At 41.1% G+C, this 21451-nt stretch overlaps 1 protein-coding gene across 1 annotated transcript; it reads right to left on the bottom strand.

The window, feature by feature from the left end:
- Positions 1-13757: 13757 nt before the first annotated feature.
- LOC127754141 (aldehyde dehydrogenase family 2 member C4-like) lies at positions 13758-21317 on the bottom strand. The gene is made up of 8 exons (XM_052279619.1): positions 21005-21317; positions 16021-16163; positions 15374-15847; positions 14970-15143; positions 14726-14863; positions 14473-14610; positions 14287-14348; positions 13758-14181 (listed from the first exon to the last, which is right to left on the bottom strand). The coding sequence occupies exons 1-8, from the start codon at positions 21111-21113 to the stop codon at positions 13908-13910; spliced, it is 1512 nt and encodes a 503-aa protein (XP_052135579.1). The 5' UTR covers positions 21114-21317; the 3' UTR covers positions 13758-13907.
- Positions 21318-21451: the final 134 nt, after the last annotated feature.

The following is a 21451-nucleotide window of genomic DNA, read 5'->3' as shown; positions in this document are numbered from 1 at the left end:
AAGGCTTGATGAATCCATCGGCTGGGCAACATACTCTGAATCAGGTTGTTCCAGAGCATTTGGTCCATCACGTGCAGCCGGACCATACGGTAGTACCTCAGATTGTCCCTAAGCACTTGGTGCGAAATATTCAACCAAACTACCAGAATTACCAGGGGGGCAATTTAAATTATCAATATCAACTCCCTTCCCCGCAAGACCAAGATCAGCAAGGGGGATTAATTCAGCCTCAATTTGCTCCTCAGTACAGTCAATTCGAGCCCATGCAGCAACAATTGCAAGGAGCCGCCCAACAACGACCGTGGGCCGATGTGATTGCTGACGTGATGAGGGAACAGTTCGGGCTTAAACCAAAAGATACTGGAAATTTATACCGACAACCGTATCCTGAATGGTTTGAGAGAGTCCCTCTCCCTAACCGGTTCAAAGTTCCAGATTTTTCAAAGTTCTCAGGGCAAGATAGTACATCAACTTATGAGCATATTAGCCGATTTTTAGCTTAGTGTGGTGAAGCATCGGCTGTAGATACCTTGAGGGTTAGGTTGTTCCGGTTGTCTTTGGCTGGATCGACTTTTACTTGGTTTTCTGCTTTACCGTATGGGTCAATTAACAGCTGGGCCGATCTGGAGAAGCAGTTTCATAGCTATTTCTATAGTGGGGTACATGAGATGAAGTTGTCCGATTTGATAGCAATCAAGCAGAGACATGACGAACTCGTGCATGAATATATTCAGAGGTTCAGAGAGATGAGGAATAAGTGCTTTAGCTTGAGTTTAACTGATGCCCAGTTAGCCGATTTGGCTTTTCAGGGTATGATTGCTCCGATCAGGGAGAAATTCTCATCTGAAGACTTTGAAAGCTTATCGCATCTTACACAAAAGGTAACTCTGCACGAGTAGAGGTTTGTTGAAGCTAGGAGGAATTCTAGGAAGGTTAATCATGTCTGTTCTTATATGTGTGGATTGGATGATGAGGATGATGATTCTGAGATAGCTGCAGCCGAATGGGTAAGGAGCAAAAAGGTTATACCATGCCAATGGGTGAAGAATTCTGGAAAAGAGGAGAGGTATGATTTTGATATTACCAAGGCTGACAAGATTTTTGATCTGTTACTCTGAGAAAAGCAAATTCAACTCCCTGCTGGCCATACTATTCCATTGGCTGAGGAATTAGGCAAGAAAAGGTATTGCAAATGGCATAATTCTGGATCTCATACTACCAATGATTGCAAGGTCTTTAGGTAGTAGATCCAAGTGGCTATCGAAGGAGGCAAGATCAAATTTGATGATTCCAAGAGGCCGATAAAGGTTGATGGCAATCCTTTTCCTGTCAATATGGTGCACACAGCTGGCCGAACAGCTGATGGAGGCCGTGCAAGGGGTTTTCAAGTGAATTCGGCTAAGATCATCAATAATTACCAAAGGAAGTATGATAAACAACAGGAGAAGCATTACGAGGAAGGTGATGATGGTTTCGATCCTCATTGAGGTTGTGAGTTCTTTAGATTTTATTGGAATGAGGGTATGAGGCTGCCATCTATTGAAGACTGTCCTGGATGCGGCAATGTTGCAGAGAGTTCAAGCCAGTCGTATATTAAAGGCAATCGGCTGAAGCATGCAAGGGTTCCTGTTCATCAAAGATTGGGTCCGATAAATCAGGATCATGACCCGGAGGATGACGAAAATAGGAAAACTCAATGGTGTCCTCCTGGTATCTTTACAAAGAATCAGAAAAGAAGGGTTCAGAGGTTGAGGAGCAGAGAGCGCTTTCAGGAGGTCGAGCAGGAAATCAATCATCGGCTAAAGAAAACAAAGCCGAAGAAGGAATGGCGCATTAAGAAACAAGCTCCTGTAACCGATGAAGCTGTGGCTAATGAAGCAAAGAGATTGGCCAAAGGGAAAAGTGTTGTGATTGCGTCGGTTAACATGGTTTTTACCTTGCCAGCCGAATTTGGGATCGACCAAGCCGATGTTGATGAAATAGAAGAAGAATCGGCTAAATTGATTCTATCGCCAGAACAAGCAGTCTTTGAAAAGCCTGAGGGTACAGAGAATCGGCATCTTAAACCATTGTATATAAATGGCTATGTTAATGGGAAGCCGATGTCTAAGATGATGGTCGATGGTGGAGCTGCAGTAAATTTGATACCTTATGCTACGTTCAGGAAGTTGGGTAGAAACGCCGAAGATCTCATCAAAACAAACATGGTACTCAAAGACTTTGGTGGCAATCCATCAGAAACCAAGGGTGTTCTAAATGTGGAGCTGACAATCGGCAGTAAGACTATTCCTACTACGTTTTTTGTCATCGATGGGAAGGGTTCTTACAGTTTGTTGCTTGGAAGGGATTGGATTCATGCCAATTGTTGTATTCCTTCAACCATGCATCGATGCTTGATTCAATGGCAAGGCGACAAGATAGAAATTGTGCCAGCCGACAGGTCAGTCAATGTTGCTAGTGCCGATTTAGCTCTTTGGGAGATGGACGGCCTTGATTGTTTATCCGGCAAAGTTTGGGATGGAGATTTTCTAAAAGTGTCCGATTCTGATATACAGCCAATTGAAGATGGAAAACCCAAGCTATTACTTTGAGGGCGTTGTGGAGGGTTCAAACGTCTACACTAAGGACACAGTAGATGATCTCGATGACAAGCAAGGTCAAGGTTTTATGTCGGTCGATGATTTGGAAGAAATAGATATAGGTCCAGGCGATCGGCCAAGGCCGACATGTATTAGTAAGAATTTATCTTCAGAGTTTAGAACCAAGCTGATAGAGCTCTTGAAAGAATTTAGGGATTGCTTCGCTTGGGAATATTATGAGATGCCTGGACTCAGCCGATCGATTGTTGAACATCGGCTACCTACCAAACCAGGGGTTAGGCCACATCAACAACATCCGAGGAGATGCAAAGCCGACATGCTTGAACCTGTCAAGGCTGAGATTAAGCGTTTATATGATGCTAGTTTTATTCGTCCTTGCCGATATGCTGAATGGGTTTCTAGCATAGTTCCTGTTATCAAGAAGAATGGCAAGGTGAGGGTGTGCATTGATTTTAGGGATTTGAATAAAGCTACCCCAAAGGACGAATATCCAATGCCAGTGGCCGATTAGTTGGTTGATGCTGCTTCAGGACATAAGATATTAAGTTTTATGGATGGAAATGCGGGATATAATCAAATCTTTATGGCCGAAGAAGATATCCATAAGACGGCTTTCAGGTGTCCTAGTGCAATCGGCTTGTTTGAGTGGGTTGTAATGACTTTCGGCTTAAAGAGTGCTAGAGCTACGTACCAAAGAGCTATGAATTATATATATCATGATTTGATCGGCTGGTTGGTAGAAGTCTATATTGGTGATGTGGTTGTTAAGTCTAAAGAAATAAAGGACCACATAGCCGATTTGAGAAAGGTTTTCGAGAGGACCAAGAAATATGGCTTGAAGATGAATCCGACAAAGTGTGCTTTTGGCGTATCGGCTAGTCAGTTCTTGGGATTTCTTGTTCATGAGAGGGGGATTGAAATAACTCAGAGAAGTGTCAATGCGATCAAGAAGATTAAACCTCCGGAGGACAAGACAGAATTGCAGGAGATGATCGGCAAAATTAATTTTGTTCGAAGGTTTATTTCTAATTTGTCTGGAAGGTTAGAACCTTTTACACCATTATTGAGATTGAAGGCCGATCAACAATTTACTTGGGAGGCAGAACAATAGAAGGCTTTGGATAATATTAAGGAATATTTGAGTTCCCCTCCAGTTTTGATTCATCCACAGAAAGGAATACCTTTTCGGTTATATTTATTGGCCGGTGATAAGTCAATCGGCTCGGTCTTGATTCGAGCTGTCTTGATTCAGGAGCTCGAAGGAAAAGAGAGGGTTGTGTTCTATTTGAGCCGTCGGCTCTTGGATGCAGAGACTAGATATTCCCCTGTGGAGAAGTTATGCTTGTGTTTATATTTTTCATGTACGAGGATAAGGCATTATCTACTGTCCAATGAATGTACTGTCATATGCAAGGCCGATGTTGTTAAGTATATGTTATCAGCTCCTATTCTGAAAGGAAGGATTGGAAAGTGGATATTTTCATTGACTGAGTTTGATCTTCGGTATGAGTCACCGAAGGCGATCAAAGGACAAGCTATAGCTGATTTTATTGTTGACCATCGTGATGATTCTATCGGCTCGGTTGAGGTTGTGCCATGGACTTTATTCTTTGATGGGTCAGTCTGTATTCATGGTTGTGGTATCGGCTTGGTTATAATCTCCTCTCGGGGGGCATGCTTTGAGTTTGCCTATACTATTAAACCTTATGCAACTAATAATCAAGCAGAGTATGAGGCAGTTCTCAAGGGGTTGCAGTTACTCAAGGAAGTTGAAGCCGATACTATTGAAATCATGGCGGATTCTTTGTTGGTAATCAGTCAATTGGCAGGAGAATATGAGTGATACGTTGATAGTTTATAATGAGAAGTGCCAAGAACTGATGAAGGAATTTCGGCTAGTAACTTTGAAACATGTATCTCGAGAGCAGAATATTGAAGCTAATGATTTAGCCCAAGGGGCATCGGGATATAAGTCGATGATCAAAGATATTCAGATTGAAGTTGTTGCCATAACAGCCGATGATTGGAGATATGATGTCTATCGGTATTTACGGGATCCATCTCAATCGGCTTCTCGGAAGTTAAGATATAAAGCGTTGAAGTATACATTGTTGGACGATGAGCTTTAGTATCGGACGATTGATGGGGTGTTGCTTAAATGTTTGAGTGCCGATCAGGCAAAAGTTGCAATCGGTGAAGTTCATGAAGGGATATGTGGCACTCATCAATCGGCTCATAAAATGAAGTGGCTGCTTCAACGTGCTGGATATTTTTGGCCGACGATGCTGGAGGATTGTTTCGGATATTATAAAAGTTGTCAAGATTGTCAGAAATTTGGAGCGATCCAGAGAGCGCCGGCATTGGCTATGAATCCTATTATTAAGCCATGGCCGTTTAGAGGTTGGGGAATTGATATGATCGGCATGATTAATCCACCGTCGAGTAAAGGACATAAGTTTATATTGGTGGCAACCGATTATTTTGCCAAGTGGGTAGAGGCGATTCCTTTGAAGAAAGTTGATTCTGGGGATGCTATACAGTTTGTTCAAGAGCATATAATCTATCGATTTGGTATCCCTCAAACCATTACGACTAACCAAGGTTCAATTTTCGTGTCTGATGAGTTTGTTCAGTTTGCCGATAGCATGGGAATCAAATTGTTGAATTCTTCACCGTATTATGCACAAGCTAATGGGCAGGCCGAGGCATCTAACAAGAGCTTGATCAAGTTAATTAAGAGGAAGATTTCTGATTATCCTTAGCAATGGCATACTCATTTAGCCGAAGCATTGTGGTCTTATCGGATGGCTTGTCATGGATTGATACAGGTTCCTCCTTATAAACTTGTTTATGGATATGAAGCTGTTTTGCCATGGGAAGTTAGAATCGGCTCTAGAAGAACGGAATTGCAAAATGATTTAACAGCCGATGAGTATTACAACCTTATGGCCAATGAGTGGGAGGATCTGGTTCAATCACGGTTACGAGCCCTTGCAAAGGTTACCAAGGATAAGGAGCGAGTTGCTCGGCATTATAACAAGAAAGTAGTACCCAAAGATTTTTCGGAAGGTGAACTTATATGGAAGTTGAATTTGCCGATTGGGGCTCGGGATAGCAAATTCGGCAAGTGGTCACCGAATTGGGAAGGACCGTTCTAAATTCATAAGGTGGTATCTAAGGGAGCTTACATGTTGCAAGGACTCGATGGAGAAGTTTATGGCAGAGCGCTAAATGGCAAATACTTGAAGAAATATTACCCAAGTGTTTGGGTTAACGCATGATCGGCTGATGTGGCCGATGCATGATAGCCGATGTGTTTACATCGCCTTGAGATGGCCGATATGGTTATATCGCCCTTAGTTCTTTTCATATTGTAATCGGTTGTGGTTTGCCGATGTGCAATGGCCGATATGGTTATATCGCCCTTAGTTGTTTTCATATTGTAATCAGTTGTGGTTTGCCAGTGTGCAATGGCCGATATAAATATATCGCCCTTAGTCGTTTTTATAATTTTATCAATGTTTTTGACATTGTAAAATTAGGGGGGCACATACATGGAAAATTGCAAATTTTTTAGCGTATTTGGCAGTTATGTTAATCGGCACAAAGGATTATCAAGACAAGTTGAATAATAGCACTAGGGTATCTTAGCCGATTACAAAAAAATTCTTAAGGTCTATTATACAGAATATCACTAAGACAGATATCGTTGGATAGCCGATATAGCCCCCTGCCTAATTTGTTCTACTTCTTCTATGGCTTGGGCATCTTGAGCATCGGTTCCAGGGATGACCTTTAAGGACTTGGTCATATCAACGACATTCTTGATAGCCGATTTCAGCCTCGCCTTCTGTTCTTCGATAGCTTGCAAGAGATCGGCTAACTTCTTGTGCTCCATATCCAACTCGGCGTTGCATTCTTGAAGTTGTGCCATGAGATCAATCTTACGAGCTTCAAGCAGATCAATATTTGACTTGATCGGGCCCTCAGACAGCTGATCAAGCTTGGACTTCTCTTCGTGCACAAGCTGCCGATTGTGCTGGATTGTAGCTTCGATGTTTTTGCGTTCCCGGTGATCGGATAATCTCTGTCTGGCCTTCTCCAGCTTGAATTGATGTTGCTCAAGGTAAACGGCTGGAGTAAGGGCATCGGGTAGTTCATCCGGGAGTAGAGCTTGGATATCTGTGAACCTGGCCCGGATCGAGCCACAGTTGGTCACTAAGTTGTCTAATGATGCTTCTAGCCGATGAGAGATATCCTCAAGCGTTCTCTTCACATCATTAGACAGAGGAGCTATAGCTTTACTGGTGGTGTCTTCCTCTATTTCATCGAGATACTCCTTGATGTCGAAAAAAAACAGATCGGCTAAGACCTGCAAGAGATAATATTATGGATGGTTAAGGATCAAAACATGATTGGTTGATCTCAGATTTGTGTCAACAAAAACTTACTGGAATAGCAGGAGCAACTGGTTGTTCTTCCTCTTCGACGTTGTGACTGTCTTCAGCCGATGGAGTACGGTTGCTTGATTCTAGTTGCACAGGAGGTGAAGGAGGAGGAGGAGGCTGTAAAAAGACAAATGTTAGACATAATCAGCCGAGATTAGTTAATAAGAGGACAGAGAATATCTTACTGGTGGAGCCAGTTTGAGAGTTGGTGCTGCCGATTTCTTCCTCACAGCAGTTTTCTTCTTCTGTGATTATACATCTATGAGTAATCGACTGAAAGTGAAGTAATTACAGAGGAAATCGAAGAGAGATGCTTACTCTCGAAAAATGAGCAGGGGCAGAAGGAGTCAGAGGAGTCTGCTTGGGTGAGGCCGATGGTGTTCTTTCTGTATCACTTACTTCGGCTGCAGCTTGATCAATGTCCTCTTCAATCTCTTCCTCATCTAGCGCTTGTTCGATAGATGGATCTAGGGCAGGCAGATCATCAGCTGGCTTGGTTTTCTTTGATTTGGTTTTCTTCTTGAGAGCCGGAGCTAATGTGTCCATAGCCGATGATCTGGTTTTCCTTTTCTTGCCTGCATCGGCTGGTTCCCTGATTAAGCCTTGGAGAAGAGCCGATGAATGGAGGAGATGGTCCACCTCCATTTGGAATTATTCCTAGGGCATATTCGATATCTTTGCCACTATTGCTCTGGTGTGTGGGGGAAGATTCTGTTGTCTATAAAACAAAAGATTAGATTAATCAAGTGATGAATCGGCTGATAATTGTTCAAATACGATTAATAAAATAAAGACATACCTGAGGGACAACATCTGGAAATAGGTCTGTCATGTACATTGAAGCCGGTTGATGGAATAGATGCAGCTTCCATTCACCCCACCATCTGTCGAAGTTTCTACTCCTGAATCTTGCCAACTCTATATTTTCAATGCTGCCCAATGGAGGTCCTTGAAGATTAAGCAACCGATTCATCATTAAGGTAGATGAGATTTCCCCTCGGCATTGGATCTTATCGGCAAAGAATAAGCCGATTGGAAGTTGGCCCATTCCAAACTGCCTAGCGGAGCTCATTGGATGATAAAATTCATAGGAGACTTGGATGTTTCTTCCTTGATGAACGCCGACAGGAAGGACACATGGGCTGATTGCAGTTGAGAAAATTTCTCTGGGTTTCTAATATCTGTCATGGTTGATGTCTTCGAATCTAAAGTCCAAAGGATTTTCTAGAAGTGTTGAATCTTCATAGAGGAACCAGACTCGAGCTTCTTTTTGGAATCCTTCATAAAAGCTGCAAAATCAATCTTTGAGCAGTTCGGCTGATAGCTTTGCTCCTGCATCGATTGGTGTGGAGGCATATTCTCCGAAGGATGTGCATCTCCGATGAGTGTGTTCTTCTCCGTCACTGTCTTCAATCGGCTCCAGTCTTGGGAATTCAGCTTCTATTACAAATGGCCGATTGACAAACTTCATGACTACCAAATTCAACCAGGATTGCAGTAGCCACCATGGTCAACCCGCTCCGACTATTGAGTCGACGGCTAACTTAGCCGATGCATTATTTAGCATTTGGTACAAGTAGCCGAGGAGGATTTTGCCTAAAGCGAATTGTCTCTTTGTTTCTAAGGCTTCGGCTACAAACTGCCAATTGGTTATAGGGCCACAGCTTGATCCACAGAAGAGGAATTTTTCTAGCCAGATTAGCAAGACAGCCACATGTTCTCGGGGGGTCACCGGACCCTGGCCCATGTATGCTACTACATAGCCTGACCAGCCGCCTATGCTCTTAGTCTTGAAGTCATATTGGTTTTTTGTGTTCAGGCTCATAGGGTTAGCCGATGAGGTGATATCTAGACCCGTGATCATGATGATATCTATAAGAGTTGGGGTCATCGGCCCTTGGTTGAATAGGAAGGCGTTGATGGTGTTGGACCAGAAATAAGTGGCAGCTGCCATTAGGGGTTCGTCCTTAGCTGAGTTGGCTATGGTAAGGTCGAGTGCTTGGCCAATTCCAATCTCATCCCAATGAACCCTTTTGCTAGCCGATATGCGTTTGAACCATGTGATCCAGCTTTTCTCGGGTGAGGTTTTCTCTAGAGATGGCCAAAATTTAAAGGTATTCTTCCAGTGACCTAGATCTGGGTTGGCCCAACTAAAAGGAATCTTATTGGTTTCGCCGTTGATGAACTCAGTAGGATCAAGACTGCCGACTGGACCAAGGAAGTAATGATTTTCATGTGATAGGCTTGGAATTGCTACCAGATTGGACAAATGCTACAAATAATCGAGAATAGAGGAGAAGAAAACGCTATGAGGCAAGAGAAAACCAATCTGTGGCAAAAGAAAGAGATCTAGCCGATAGAGACTTACCTCAGCGTACTCGGCTGGTGGTGCAGCAGACGGGCTGGCGGAGGATGACATCGCCGCGGGAGGAAATCTGGCCGGAGATGAAGTCGCCTGGGCCATATCTTAGAGTTTGTTAGAGATAATAGTCGTGTCCGGTATGGACATATCTTGTAATTCTCGGGTATAAATAAGACCCCGAGCCCTATGTAATTTTTTAACACACACGTTCAATACGATTTCGGCGCATTGCCACCCTTTTACTTTCGTTTTGTTTCGACGAGTTCTTACTTTCGGGTTGAGCTGCATCGGTTTCGGTCTTCAACAAGAGGTAAAACTTGTTATGGCGGCTTGTGTTTTCGGGATTAGTGCTTCCATCTTTATGACACTCTAATCTTGTCTATGTAATTCGTCAAGTTATCATATATCTTGTATAATCTTCGGTAATATCGTCATCTAACCTACAATCGGCTAACATCTGTTAGTAGAAGGCGGCCGATTAGGTTAAATAGCGATGTTAGCTTGGATTGTATAAGATATCTACCACTCTATGAAACATGCAGCGGCTTGATTGTTTAGATATTGTTCTTCTTTTCATACTTAATGCTGTATCAGTTGAGTTTGATCTATTAAGTCGTGCTTAGAATATCAATCTCTAGCCTGCTTCCTAGTTGCCAATAAGGGTAGCATTGGGGTTTCAGCCGATCTTACCTGATTTAACTTCTTTTATCTTATACGCTTGATCGACATGTTAAATCTGCCCTTTATGTTAAGATCTTGTTGCATTTAAGTATATTATGCTTCTGTTTGATATATTCCACTTGTTTTAATATCGTAATATAGAGTGGTATCGGAGTATTAGCCGATACATGCTAGATCTATCTAATCGGCTATGCTATGAACGTATATAGTTTTGTTGTTAATTTATATTTCGATCTAAGTGATTTATACTGTCTCGGCATGGCGACCGATCTATCCCAGTCACTTGATTTAAGTATATATCGACATAAGATTTATATATTGTTAATGTCTACAGCCGATCGAGTAGATTTAGTTCTTCCTTAATTATTCATGACTGCCGATCGATGTACACATGACATCGGTCTAAAATAAATGATATGTCATCGGCACCTAGCCGATCGGCTATCATTTATGGATTTAATCATGGTTTCTTTGTCTTCGTTTCTTGTTGATTGTAGGATCAAATCAACTGGCACGCTCACCCATCCGAAGACGAGTTTTGGACCTGTACTGGAGTTAAGCAGATCTCCTAGGCCTCGTGTTTTCTGTCAACAGAGACCTTTTTAGTTCTTAAGCCATCAATGTCAAGAGATCATTCACCTTCCAGAAAGCGCTTATAAAGAAGAAATGGGAGGGGCATTACAATTTGAGCCCTTGGATCAAAGTTCATCAGATCAAATTAAGTGCAAGCAGTACACAAGTTCAATTTGATACAAGATGCAACCTGTTGAATGCCCCATGCACAGCATGCACCTCAAGGTTCAAGCATGCATGTGTTGATCTGTTCTAAGAAACCTCCTCGATCTTGTTTTAATTAATTACGTGGACAATACCAACTGGACCACTGGTAATATGAACTCAACACACTCACAAACATATTTTTAAAGATTAAATTAGGGAATTTCACATTTTCACCTTCTAAATATCAATTAAAGAAATGATAAATCATGGCCACTAAATTTTTCTTGGTAAGTACGTACACCGTACACGGAAATGCTGGTTAAGGTTCTCTAAAAAATTGTTACTTAAGGTACTACTCTTTCCATTTTTATAATATCTAACGCTGCTAACTTTTTTACATGTTTGATCATTCGTTCTGTTAAACAAATTTTACACAAACATATCATGATATAAGTCATGATTAAAGAACCTTTAATGATAGGTCAAGTCATAATAAAATAAAAAATAATTATGTTAATTTTTTGAATAAGATGAATACTTAAATGTATTTTATCAACGACGTTGTGTATTAAAAAACCATAGGGATTACATCATATAATAAGTTCAAGTTAATCAAGGGCAGCATCTGGCATTTTCGCTTATATATATATCTTGTCACAGAGTAACATCCCAAGACAATGATCGACTCAACAATAACACGGTCTTAAATTCTTTAATTATATTATCTCCATTTGATCGTTTGTTGATCGAATTATATTGCATGCCCTCCTGCTTTGGAATACAAATACTCTACACCATTCGACTATCGTGACTGCCAAAACCGTCTAATTTAATTTAAATTAGTGATCCATAATCGATCCAGACAACACTCTTGCTTGATGGGCAACCCTACAATTAACTAATACATTGGACGAGCCGGGACTCAATCAATTAGTAAGCTTTGTCTTAACTGAGAGCTAGTTGCCTTTAAGCAACGCGATTTGTACAGGTCACGCTATATTTGTTATGAAATCATCATGAGAGCTACGCTCTAGGCCTCTAGCTTAAGTTTCGTCTAAATTATCGCGTAATCAGAGGTTTGACTTGGGGCATAATTAGAGCGAGTTTAATAGTATAGCCAACTGTTAACTCTAAATCATCTATAGTTAATCTAATAGCCTATTTATACAATAGATAACTATAAAAATATATTACACACCATTAATATCTAGTCTCACCTCTCATACACATATAATGTTTGTTGCAGCCGGCTACAAATCTGTAGCCAACTTTTTTCTCTCTCTACTGTTTTCTTTTCGATATGTGATTATAGTTGGCTTATAGCTTGCTATTGTACCTGCTCTTATAGCCCAATGGATGAAATTAGCTTACCTGAGCACGTCACTATCTCAGCATGCATTTGATAGTACTACTAATTACTTTAGAGGTTAGAAGTACTTTTCTCCTATTACAAATAGTACTGCCCCTAATTGTTTTGGACAAGCATCTATCAAACCTTTTAAAGTTAGAGTATAAATTTATCTTTTAAATATGTAGGTTGATTATATGAAAATCATACAAGATGCTTTGCCTCAAAAAGTATTTTTATTAAAAATATAATTTAAATGGATTTTATAAACAATTTACAACAAGAATCAGTAGTTCAGTACTCCCAGAGTCATAGAAATATATCGTTTTGAATGTCTTAAATCAAAATTTTAAAACTTTAAGCATCAATGCTTTCTAAATATTGACACCATATGCATGAAAATCATATATGTAGATTTGTCTTGAAAACTATTTTCATAGTATTATGTGTTTGTCATGTTTCGTAAATAAGCACATTTTAGTATAGGACATCCAAAGATTATGGTTTTTTGCTTTTGGACACTAGTAAAACATGAATTTGCCTGAACACAACCTAAAAATGTGGTAATTTAATTGCCAGAGGACACCACATCCATTAAACTACAATATCCACTCAATATCTATGTTGCCCTTTCGTTCTTCCTCACCCTCTCGCCACCTGCTAGGGTTTGAGAGTGAGAGAGCGTAGATGGGTAGGGATACAGTTTGGTTCGAACCAAACGTACTTGCCTCGTTCACACGGATGGGAGGGGCATTATAGTCATTTTAAAATATCTCTTTGCTCAAACATGTTGGAAATGGTAAATTAGCCGACACAGTGTCCTCAAGCAAGTTATCACCTTTTTAAGGTGTCCCCAAGCCAAACCACATTTTGATGATATCCATCAGCAAAAGCCATAATCTATGAATTTTTTCTAGAAAATTTTGCCTTATAAATATATGCAATAGAAATTAGTAATAGTCTTATTTTACGAGGGTAAATTAGTAGTTAAAGTTGTGTTTTGAAGATATTTTCAAGGTAATAAAATGCTCCCTTGACCGGAGTAAACAGTTAAAGTTGCCATGTCATATTATATATTGTCGAAATAACATCTAGTTGCGACTGAAGGGACTATATTGATCTGCACTTTCAATTTGTTAGTCCAACTTCCAGCAGACTTTTAATTGGAAAACAACAGATCTCTGGACCACTGTATCGTTGACAATCGATCCAAGGTTGGTCTTCTGTTAATCAGTCACGATCAGAAAAGTAGCCTTTTGGGATGCTATACATATTCCAGTTATTAAATTAAATTTGCAATATCTTACTCCAATTTGCAACTGTCCCTCTTGAGCATCATACTCCTAGGTCCTAGCTAGCTTGTTTCTAGCAAATTGCATATGACCAATCAATTTCTTATTTGTCAACGAGGCCGATGCGCCTTTATCACCTCAAAAAACAGATTTGTCAAGATTTCAAATTACTGCCGAGCAATAGAAAAAGTCAACGCAAAAAAAGTCAATGTGTCGGTGTCGGTTAGCGTTTGATGGTATACTGTCATTAACCTTTTTCTTATGGGTTTACGTCAGATCATCAGACAAACAAAAAACACACCGAGAAACTGAAATATACTGTCTTTATTCCGACAAATTGATATTTGATACAAGCAATCAACTAACCACAAATATAACCCAACCTTTCAGCTGATGTATATATAGAAATGTTTTTTTTCCACTGTAATTAATCTTTCTGTGCTGTTCATCATCAGATCATAGCCAAGGGGTGTTGTAGAGGGGGGTGACCACCGCCTTGGTGTGGAGGTACTTCTCAAGGGCGTCCATGCCCATGTCCTTGCCGAAGCCGCTCATCTTGTACCCCCCGAACGGCGCGTCGGGGTCGAAGCCGAGGTAGCAATTGATCCAGATTGCCCCTGCTCGGATCGACCGCGAAACCGTGTTCGCGATGTCGATGTTCTTGGTGACTATGCCGGCAGCCAGGCCGTACCGGGTGCTGTTCGCCTTCTGGATCGCCTCCTCAACCGTCCTGTGAAAAAAATATATAATGTTCAGGATCCAGTGGTCTCAGGCTTTCAGTTAGATGTTCATGTGATGTTAGTCAGGCTGGAAATGTTCAGAAAAAGATGCCTACTTGAATTTCATGAGGGCCATCACCGGCCCGAAGATTTCCTCTTGCGCGATTGACATTTCTTCCTGCGCAAAAGGGGTCTATTAGTTTTCCGCACGATTTGGAAATGTGTATTTTTGGTCTCTTTGAAAATGCTACTGGTCATATTTTAGCACTGAGAAGTGAAGAGCACACTGGTCATGTTCATGCCTTGACGTCCGTGAAGATGGTGGGCTCGATGTAGTACCCGTTGTCGCCGCAGGGCTTCCCTCCGGTGACCAACGTCGCGCCTTCGCGCTTACCGATGTCGATGTACTTGAGGATCTTCTCGTATTGCTCCTTGTCAATCTTCGTTGTAATTGCACACAAGTGGTTATTACAGCTTTGCTGAACATCTTTTGGTTCTCTGAAGTTTGTATGGTTGAAAAATCAGAGCATGGTTACTGATCTAGCATATAAATACCTGAGGGCCTTGATGAACTTGCGGGTTGAACGGATCTCCGACAACCGATTTCTTGGCCATCTCGGTCGCCTTCTTCACGAAAGCGTCGTAGATCCCCTCCTGGACATAGATGCGCGAGCCGGCGACACAGATCTCACCCTGCAACAGAACAGAATTGTTGTGGAAAGCTGATGAGATTTTCACAATATGCTGTGCTTATGCCAGCTAGATGGTTTTCTGACGACATGGCCGGTAAGAGACCGACCTTGTTGGTGTAGGAGGCCATGTGGACCAGGTTCACGGCCGTGTCGAGGTCGGCGTCGTCGAACACGATGACCGGAGACTTGCCTCCCAGCTCGAGCGACACGGGCTTCAGGTTGCTCTTCGCCGCCGCCTCCATCACCAGCCGGCCGACCTCCGTCGAGCCGGTGAAGCTCACCTGAAAACCATCAAGCATAAGCAGCATAATCAGACATGTGGCAAGTAATCAATCGGAATTCAGAAATTCAGAATGACAAGTACTACCTCCGTTTATAACCGGTTATAAGACTTTCTAGCATTGCCTATATTCATATAGATGTTAATGAATCTAGGCACATATTTTGATTTTTGAATGTGGACAATGCTAAAAAGTCTTGTAATATGAAATGGAAGAAGTAGTAATCAGACCTTGTCAATGTCCATGTGGGAGGAGATGGCGGCGCCGGCGGTGGGGCCGAAACCGGGGACGACGTTGAGCACGCCGTCGGGGATGCCGGCGAGCTTGGCGAGGTGGGCGTAGAAGAGCGCGGAGAGGGGGGTCTGCTCGGCGGGCTTGACGACCATGGTGCAGCCGGCGGCGAGCGCCGGGCTGGCCTTGAAGAAGAACATGGTGGTGGGGTAGTTCCACGGCACGATGTGGCCGACGACGCCGACGGGCTCCTTGAGCGTGTACCCGTGGCACGGCCGCGACATCTTGAGCGTCTCGCCGTGCACCTTGTCCGCCGCGCCGGCGTAGTACCGGAGCAGGTTCGCGCCGCCGGGGACGTCGACGAGCTTCCCCATCGCGAACAGCTTGCCGGCGTCCACCGTGTCCAGCGCCGCCAGCTCCTCCACGTGCTGCTCCACCAGGTCCGCGAACTTGTGCAGGATCCTTCCCCTCGCCTGCAGCCATTAATTGGCGCCAAAAATTCAAAGTTAAGCTGGGCTTAATTAGGCCCAATTAGTGCGGTATAACTAAATGGGCCGCCTGGTATTAACTAACGGGTTTGGATCCGACCCGTTAAGAGCAACATGTTACGGGTTTCGGGCGATGGTGGAGAGAGAGGCGCGCTTACAAAGCCGGACATTCTTGGCCAGGGGCCATGGTCGAAGGCCTCCCTGGCGGCCTTCACGGCGAGGTCGATGTCGGCCTTGTCTCCTTCGGCGATCTTGGCAATGACCTCGCCGGTGCGCGGGTCACGGGTTTCGAATGTCTTGCCTGCAAATAAAAGGAAAAGATCCGTTAACACGTATGATTGTATAATAGAACATCTTATTGTATTTTTAAAGAGCAAAAATAACTTGTCAACTGATATGTTCGTAGATATCGATATATACTATTGTACTTTTAAAGGAAAAAAGTGCTAAAAGTACATATATTATGGTAGCCCTATTAAATTAGTATTCTGAACACGAATTGTAAGAATAGTACTAATAGCCGTGAATAAATTGTAAAAGAAGGGTTTGACTAGAGGGAAAGGGACAATAATGTTCAGAGATTCTCACATAGACGCATATAAGTACACTTGTGAGAACTGAGAAGTAGCCTTACTACCCAATTAAGTGGATAATGTGGATCGATAATAATGCATCTAGCTAGTTTATTTATACTTAATTGCACACGTAACAAGCAAGGGAAATAATTTATATATATACAGGACCCTAATTATTAGTAAATTAATTTATTTATACTCTAGTTGCAATTAAAAACCAAAGCGTTGACGTCTAACTACTGGTTGTCTAGTTTCGAAGAAAATCATTGGAAAAAAAAGATTACCAAATGTCACATGACGATAACATATCGTAGCTTAAAAAACTGAACTATTTGCACGCTTGCACGATAACTACCACACATGGCGATTCTGAATCAACTAGCTAGACTGATATTTGCATGTTTCTTAAGATAAATTACCCATCAGGTCTCTGAATCTCTGATCAACAACTTGCAATTGCTTCCACGACACAAACACTTGTAACTAAAAAAAAAAATTATGGAAGAAGACACCGGCATGACAGACACTCTGAAGGAAATATTTTGGACGATCCCCAGTATGAATTCCAGGATTTGATCATGAAACTTGAGAGTTAATTAGGAGCCAAATTATTATTGTTCCAGACGAACCAGAGCCATATAATATTCCGCTACCATAATCAGATTAATTATCTGATCTCCGATGACATACAAGGTGTTTTTTACTGACTTAGTTAGTGTTTGAGAGCCAGCAGACCCAGACCTGAAAAATGTTCAGGGACACCTCAATGGGCATTGTCTACAGTACTTCTGGTTTATTAGCAGTCACTGGTTTATTAGCCTGGATGCTTGCTTGTTAATTAATTAGGTTGTCACCATCTCAAGATTACATATATAATCTCTCATATACAGAACCATCCAGGCTAGCTAGAGCTTTCTCGGAAGATCAGATAAAATTATCTATTCATCTTTTACATATGTATGTCTTTTTCTTAATGTTAACTGGATGGATCAGTTAGCCTCTAGCTTTTTTATGTTAGGTCCAAGTAGATTTTCCACAGCATGACAAATTTGCATTGTTTTTTTCACCATCCACTTGTCTGGTTTGCTTATTATGATTGTGAATATAGTCTAATCCCACCTTTTGAATGTCATTATCAATTTAATGGGGTGTATAATTGATGCTTACTTAGTGACAAGATGTCAAAGTGGAAGGGCGACATGTCATACATTTTTCTTATTGCTAATTAACACGTGAACTTTTTTACATTTGAGCCTGTTACTCTAGAGATATCATAATATTGTGTACACGTATGTCTTGCGAGATAAAAATAAATACTAATAAAGACATTGAATTTCAAAGCACTTTCAACCTACTACATACTAGTACTTCATCCTTTAGTAGTATGAACTAGTCTAATCGCGCTGAGATGAACAGCTCTTTTCGAACGAAAGAATTTTGTACGCTTTTCGTAGAAGTTAATTTAATTTACGCAACATTTCTTTAAAATTTCTCCATTTCAAAGTAGGCCTATGTTTTAAATTCCTTGCAAAATATTACCAGGAATGAATCCTGCTCAAAAACATCCTATTCATCATTTATATATATCCAAATCATTACTTGGCTAGCACGAAAAATAATATTATTATGGAGGATGGATGGTCAATGGAGTACTAAAATATGAGAAATATGTGATCAGATATATTTGTACTTAATTTGTACTCCCATAATTTATATTCAGAAAAAGCAACACGTAATTGAGTGTTGAGCCCAATCAGGGCACAATAATGCATTGAAATACTTGCAGGCGTCGTCCCCTAGCTTAGCACAACAATGCAATTTTCCTAAAAGAATAAAAAGCTACTTCCTCCGTTTCACAATGCAAGTCATTCTAACATTTCTCACATTAATATTGATGTTAATGAATCTAAACATATATCTATCTAGATTCATTAACATCAATATGAATATGAGAAAGAAATGCTAGAATGACTTACGTTGTAAAAGGAAGAGAGTAGCACAATAATGCCAGTTTTATTGGCGTCTGCATAAGCGACGTTGCAAGCTAGTGTGATCTGCAATAGCGGCATGCTTGGACTTATAGGGTCGGACGGCCCGGCCGGCCGTGTCTAATTTATTGAAAAGAAAAGAAAGAAAATGCTACAGATGCTTTATGAAAAATAAACCTAATTAAGCCCCTGAAAACGCCAGATTACCGAACAGCTCACTCTCAACGGTCAACAGGATTCATCACTCGTGCGTGTGTGTATATATATGCACTGATCGTTGCATATGCATTGAACTTAGACATTGCCTGGTATAACTGTCCCGTAAAATAGGATAAGACCCTTGTAAATCAACGGCTCATATTGCTTCTACTACGACCAATAGAAACCACCGTGAAAGTAATCCACCCATTCTCAAATAATTTACACCGCCACTGTTTAATTTTAAACTTTTGACCGCTCGTCCTTTTTTTCAGAAATTTAACAAATACTTAAAAATATACTTCTAATCATACAACTTTAATTCATCGTAATATAATTATCTAAAAAGCAATTTATAATCAAAGTGAGACCCCTACAGCTAACCGTGTCAGTTATTCGACAACGGAGGGAGAGTACTTAGTTCTAACTAAGCTGCGTGCTGTCAACTCTTGACCTGACTAAAACCGTAGTATGTTACTGTCAAAATTACCGCGTTTTCCATGTGTCCCACTACCCTGCCTTTTCTCCCGGACACTGATGTGCCACATGATATAGCTCTTGTGATGCATATTTCTCCATGGTACCATGTGGCATTTTGCAATGTTGCCACACAATTCATCATATTACTATCATATTCATATGGATACATCTCGCCATCTGTGTGGATCTGTCTGTCCTTCTCAAGCTCTGTCTCACCCTTCGTTTTCTTCCCACAGTGCCAGTGCCTGTCTCGCAACGCTCCATAGGCTCACCGCCACTAGCTAATTAAGCTATAGCTTGGACACACGCATCATTCCCAGGGAAAAAAAAAGAAAGAAGAATTGCTTTCATCTAAAATTTAATACAAGCTACAGGCGTCACTGCCTGGAAAATCTGCTGTTAATTTCCTAACTTTCAGTTCAGAGTTCACACGGATCGAGTCGAAGCTCTGTTTTTTTTTCTCCCCTTCTTCAGGCTCTACAGTTTCAGACTTTCAGTCTTTCACACGTAATATGCAGCTGTAGTGTTCTCGCTCTCTTGGAAGTACATCAACTTTCAGCTCTCCATGACGTGTGTTTCTCTCGAGCAATATCTTATTGAAAATGAGATGTTGGGGGGTTTGATGACGTGTTCTATACGTACCCATCCGCTCAAGATCTTTGGTGATGAGATGTATGTAGAAATGTGTGTGGTGTGTGTTTGATCATCTTCTTGCATTTATTTAAAAAAGCTAGATCTTGGTCAAAAAGAGGCTTCCATAATTTCTACTGTTTTGATCAGTGATGGATTTTTCAAAAAAGAAAAAAACTAGAGTGATGGCATGGCACAACTTCTGTTTGGAAGTACCTAACATGTAAGCAGGTTGAGCTCTTGTTTCTCACAACCACACAATCAAATAACCAATATCAGTTAAGTGTTAAATTTTTTGATATATCCCAAAGATGCCCGTGTCCAAAGTTGTCTTCAGCATTGGCACAATCCTGGCATATTTGACTTGATCCCTAGCTAAGCCCCATAACTAGCAAGTTGTCCAGTAGTAGTAATTAATATATTAGGCCTCATTTGATTTACCTCCACATGGAACAGGGTGGACCATGCAACATACATTTGAATATGCATATTTGGTAGTAATATTTTAAGCCTCTTTTGGAATAGAGGTTTTTTTTAATGAACTTTACAGGAATTATACCTATTTATTCGAAAATTCGGTGAAACTCATGCATTCATTCAGTAAACAAATTCTCCGAAGCAATGCTTAAATCTAGATACCATACTACCATTGTCTCATCCTCACATTCGGTTTCTTCTATCTTTTTTACACGATAAATCACCCTCACTTGCGTCCTATGACGCCCCGCACTTCTTAACACGCTATTGATACTACTCAGCTATCACATTTATCTACGGTGTTAAAAGCGCAGGGTGTCGCAGTACTGTGACTAATTAATGCTCTCTGTCTCTGTTTAACATTATAAATCATTTTGATTTTTCTTTCTAATCAAACTTTTGTTTAACATTAATAGTCATTTTGATTTTTCTTTCTAATCAAACTTTTGAGTTTGTTCAGGTTTATTGAAAATATTAGCAACGTTTACAACGCTAAATTAGTTTCATTTAAACTAATATTTAATATATTTTAATAATGCGTTTGTTTTGTGTTCTAGATGTTGCTATCTCTTTAAAAAATTTATTAAACTTAAAGAAGTTTATGTTAATTTCTAATATGAAACGGAGATAGTAAAAAAAAAAAAGTTGCAAACAATAAAGAAACAGAAGTACTAACAGATGCTTCTTGTTGCTAACTTTCGTGAGTCAAAAAAAGCATCAGGAGAAGAATAATAATAAAAAAAAAGTGAAAGATGCAAGAGGGAGGATTAATTAGGAAGCACGCAGCGACGTACCGGAGACGGCGTCGACGAAGCGGCCATTGATGAAGAGCTTGGTGAACTTGATCTCCAGCTTCGGCACCTCGAACCCCTTGCTGTCGCCGCCGTTCGCCGCCGCCGCCATCGCCGCGAACAGAGGAGAAATGAGAGAAACACAGAGAGATGTGGAGGGAGGGAGAGAGAAATTGGAAGTTTGGAGATGTGGAGGGGAGTTTAGAGATGATGCGCCCTTTTTTTAAAGGGAGGGATGGGAGACCCAAGGCGAGACGGCTTGATTTGATTTAATCCTTGTCGCACGTCGCGAGGATAGCGGCTTCTCCTCCAGGTGTTGTGTTCGCCTCTTCTTTCCCCCCGCCCCCTTTTTATTTTTTTTCTATATATCTATCTTTTGCTTTTGTTTTGTTTTCTTTATTTTTAACGTACGCACACTCGTCCTTATAAATATACACACATCTTATCCGG

The sequence above is a fragment of the Oryza glaberrima genome, chromosome 1 (assembly GCF_000147395.1).
Source record: "Oryza glaberrima chromosome 1, OglaRS2, whole genome shotgun sequence".
Classification (NCBI taxonomy): domain Eukaryota; kingdom Viridiplantae; phylum Streptophyta; class Magnoliopsida; order Poales; family Poaceae; genus Oryza; species Oryza glaberrima.
Note: the sequence above shows the minus strand (reverse complement) of the source record. Positions and strands in the feature narration are given on the sequence as shown.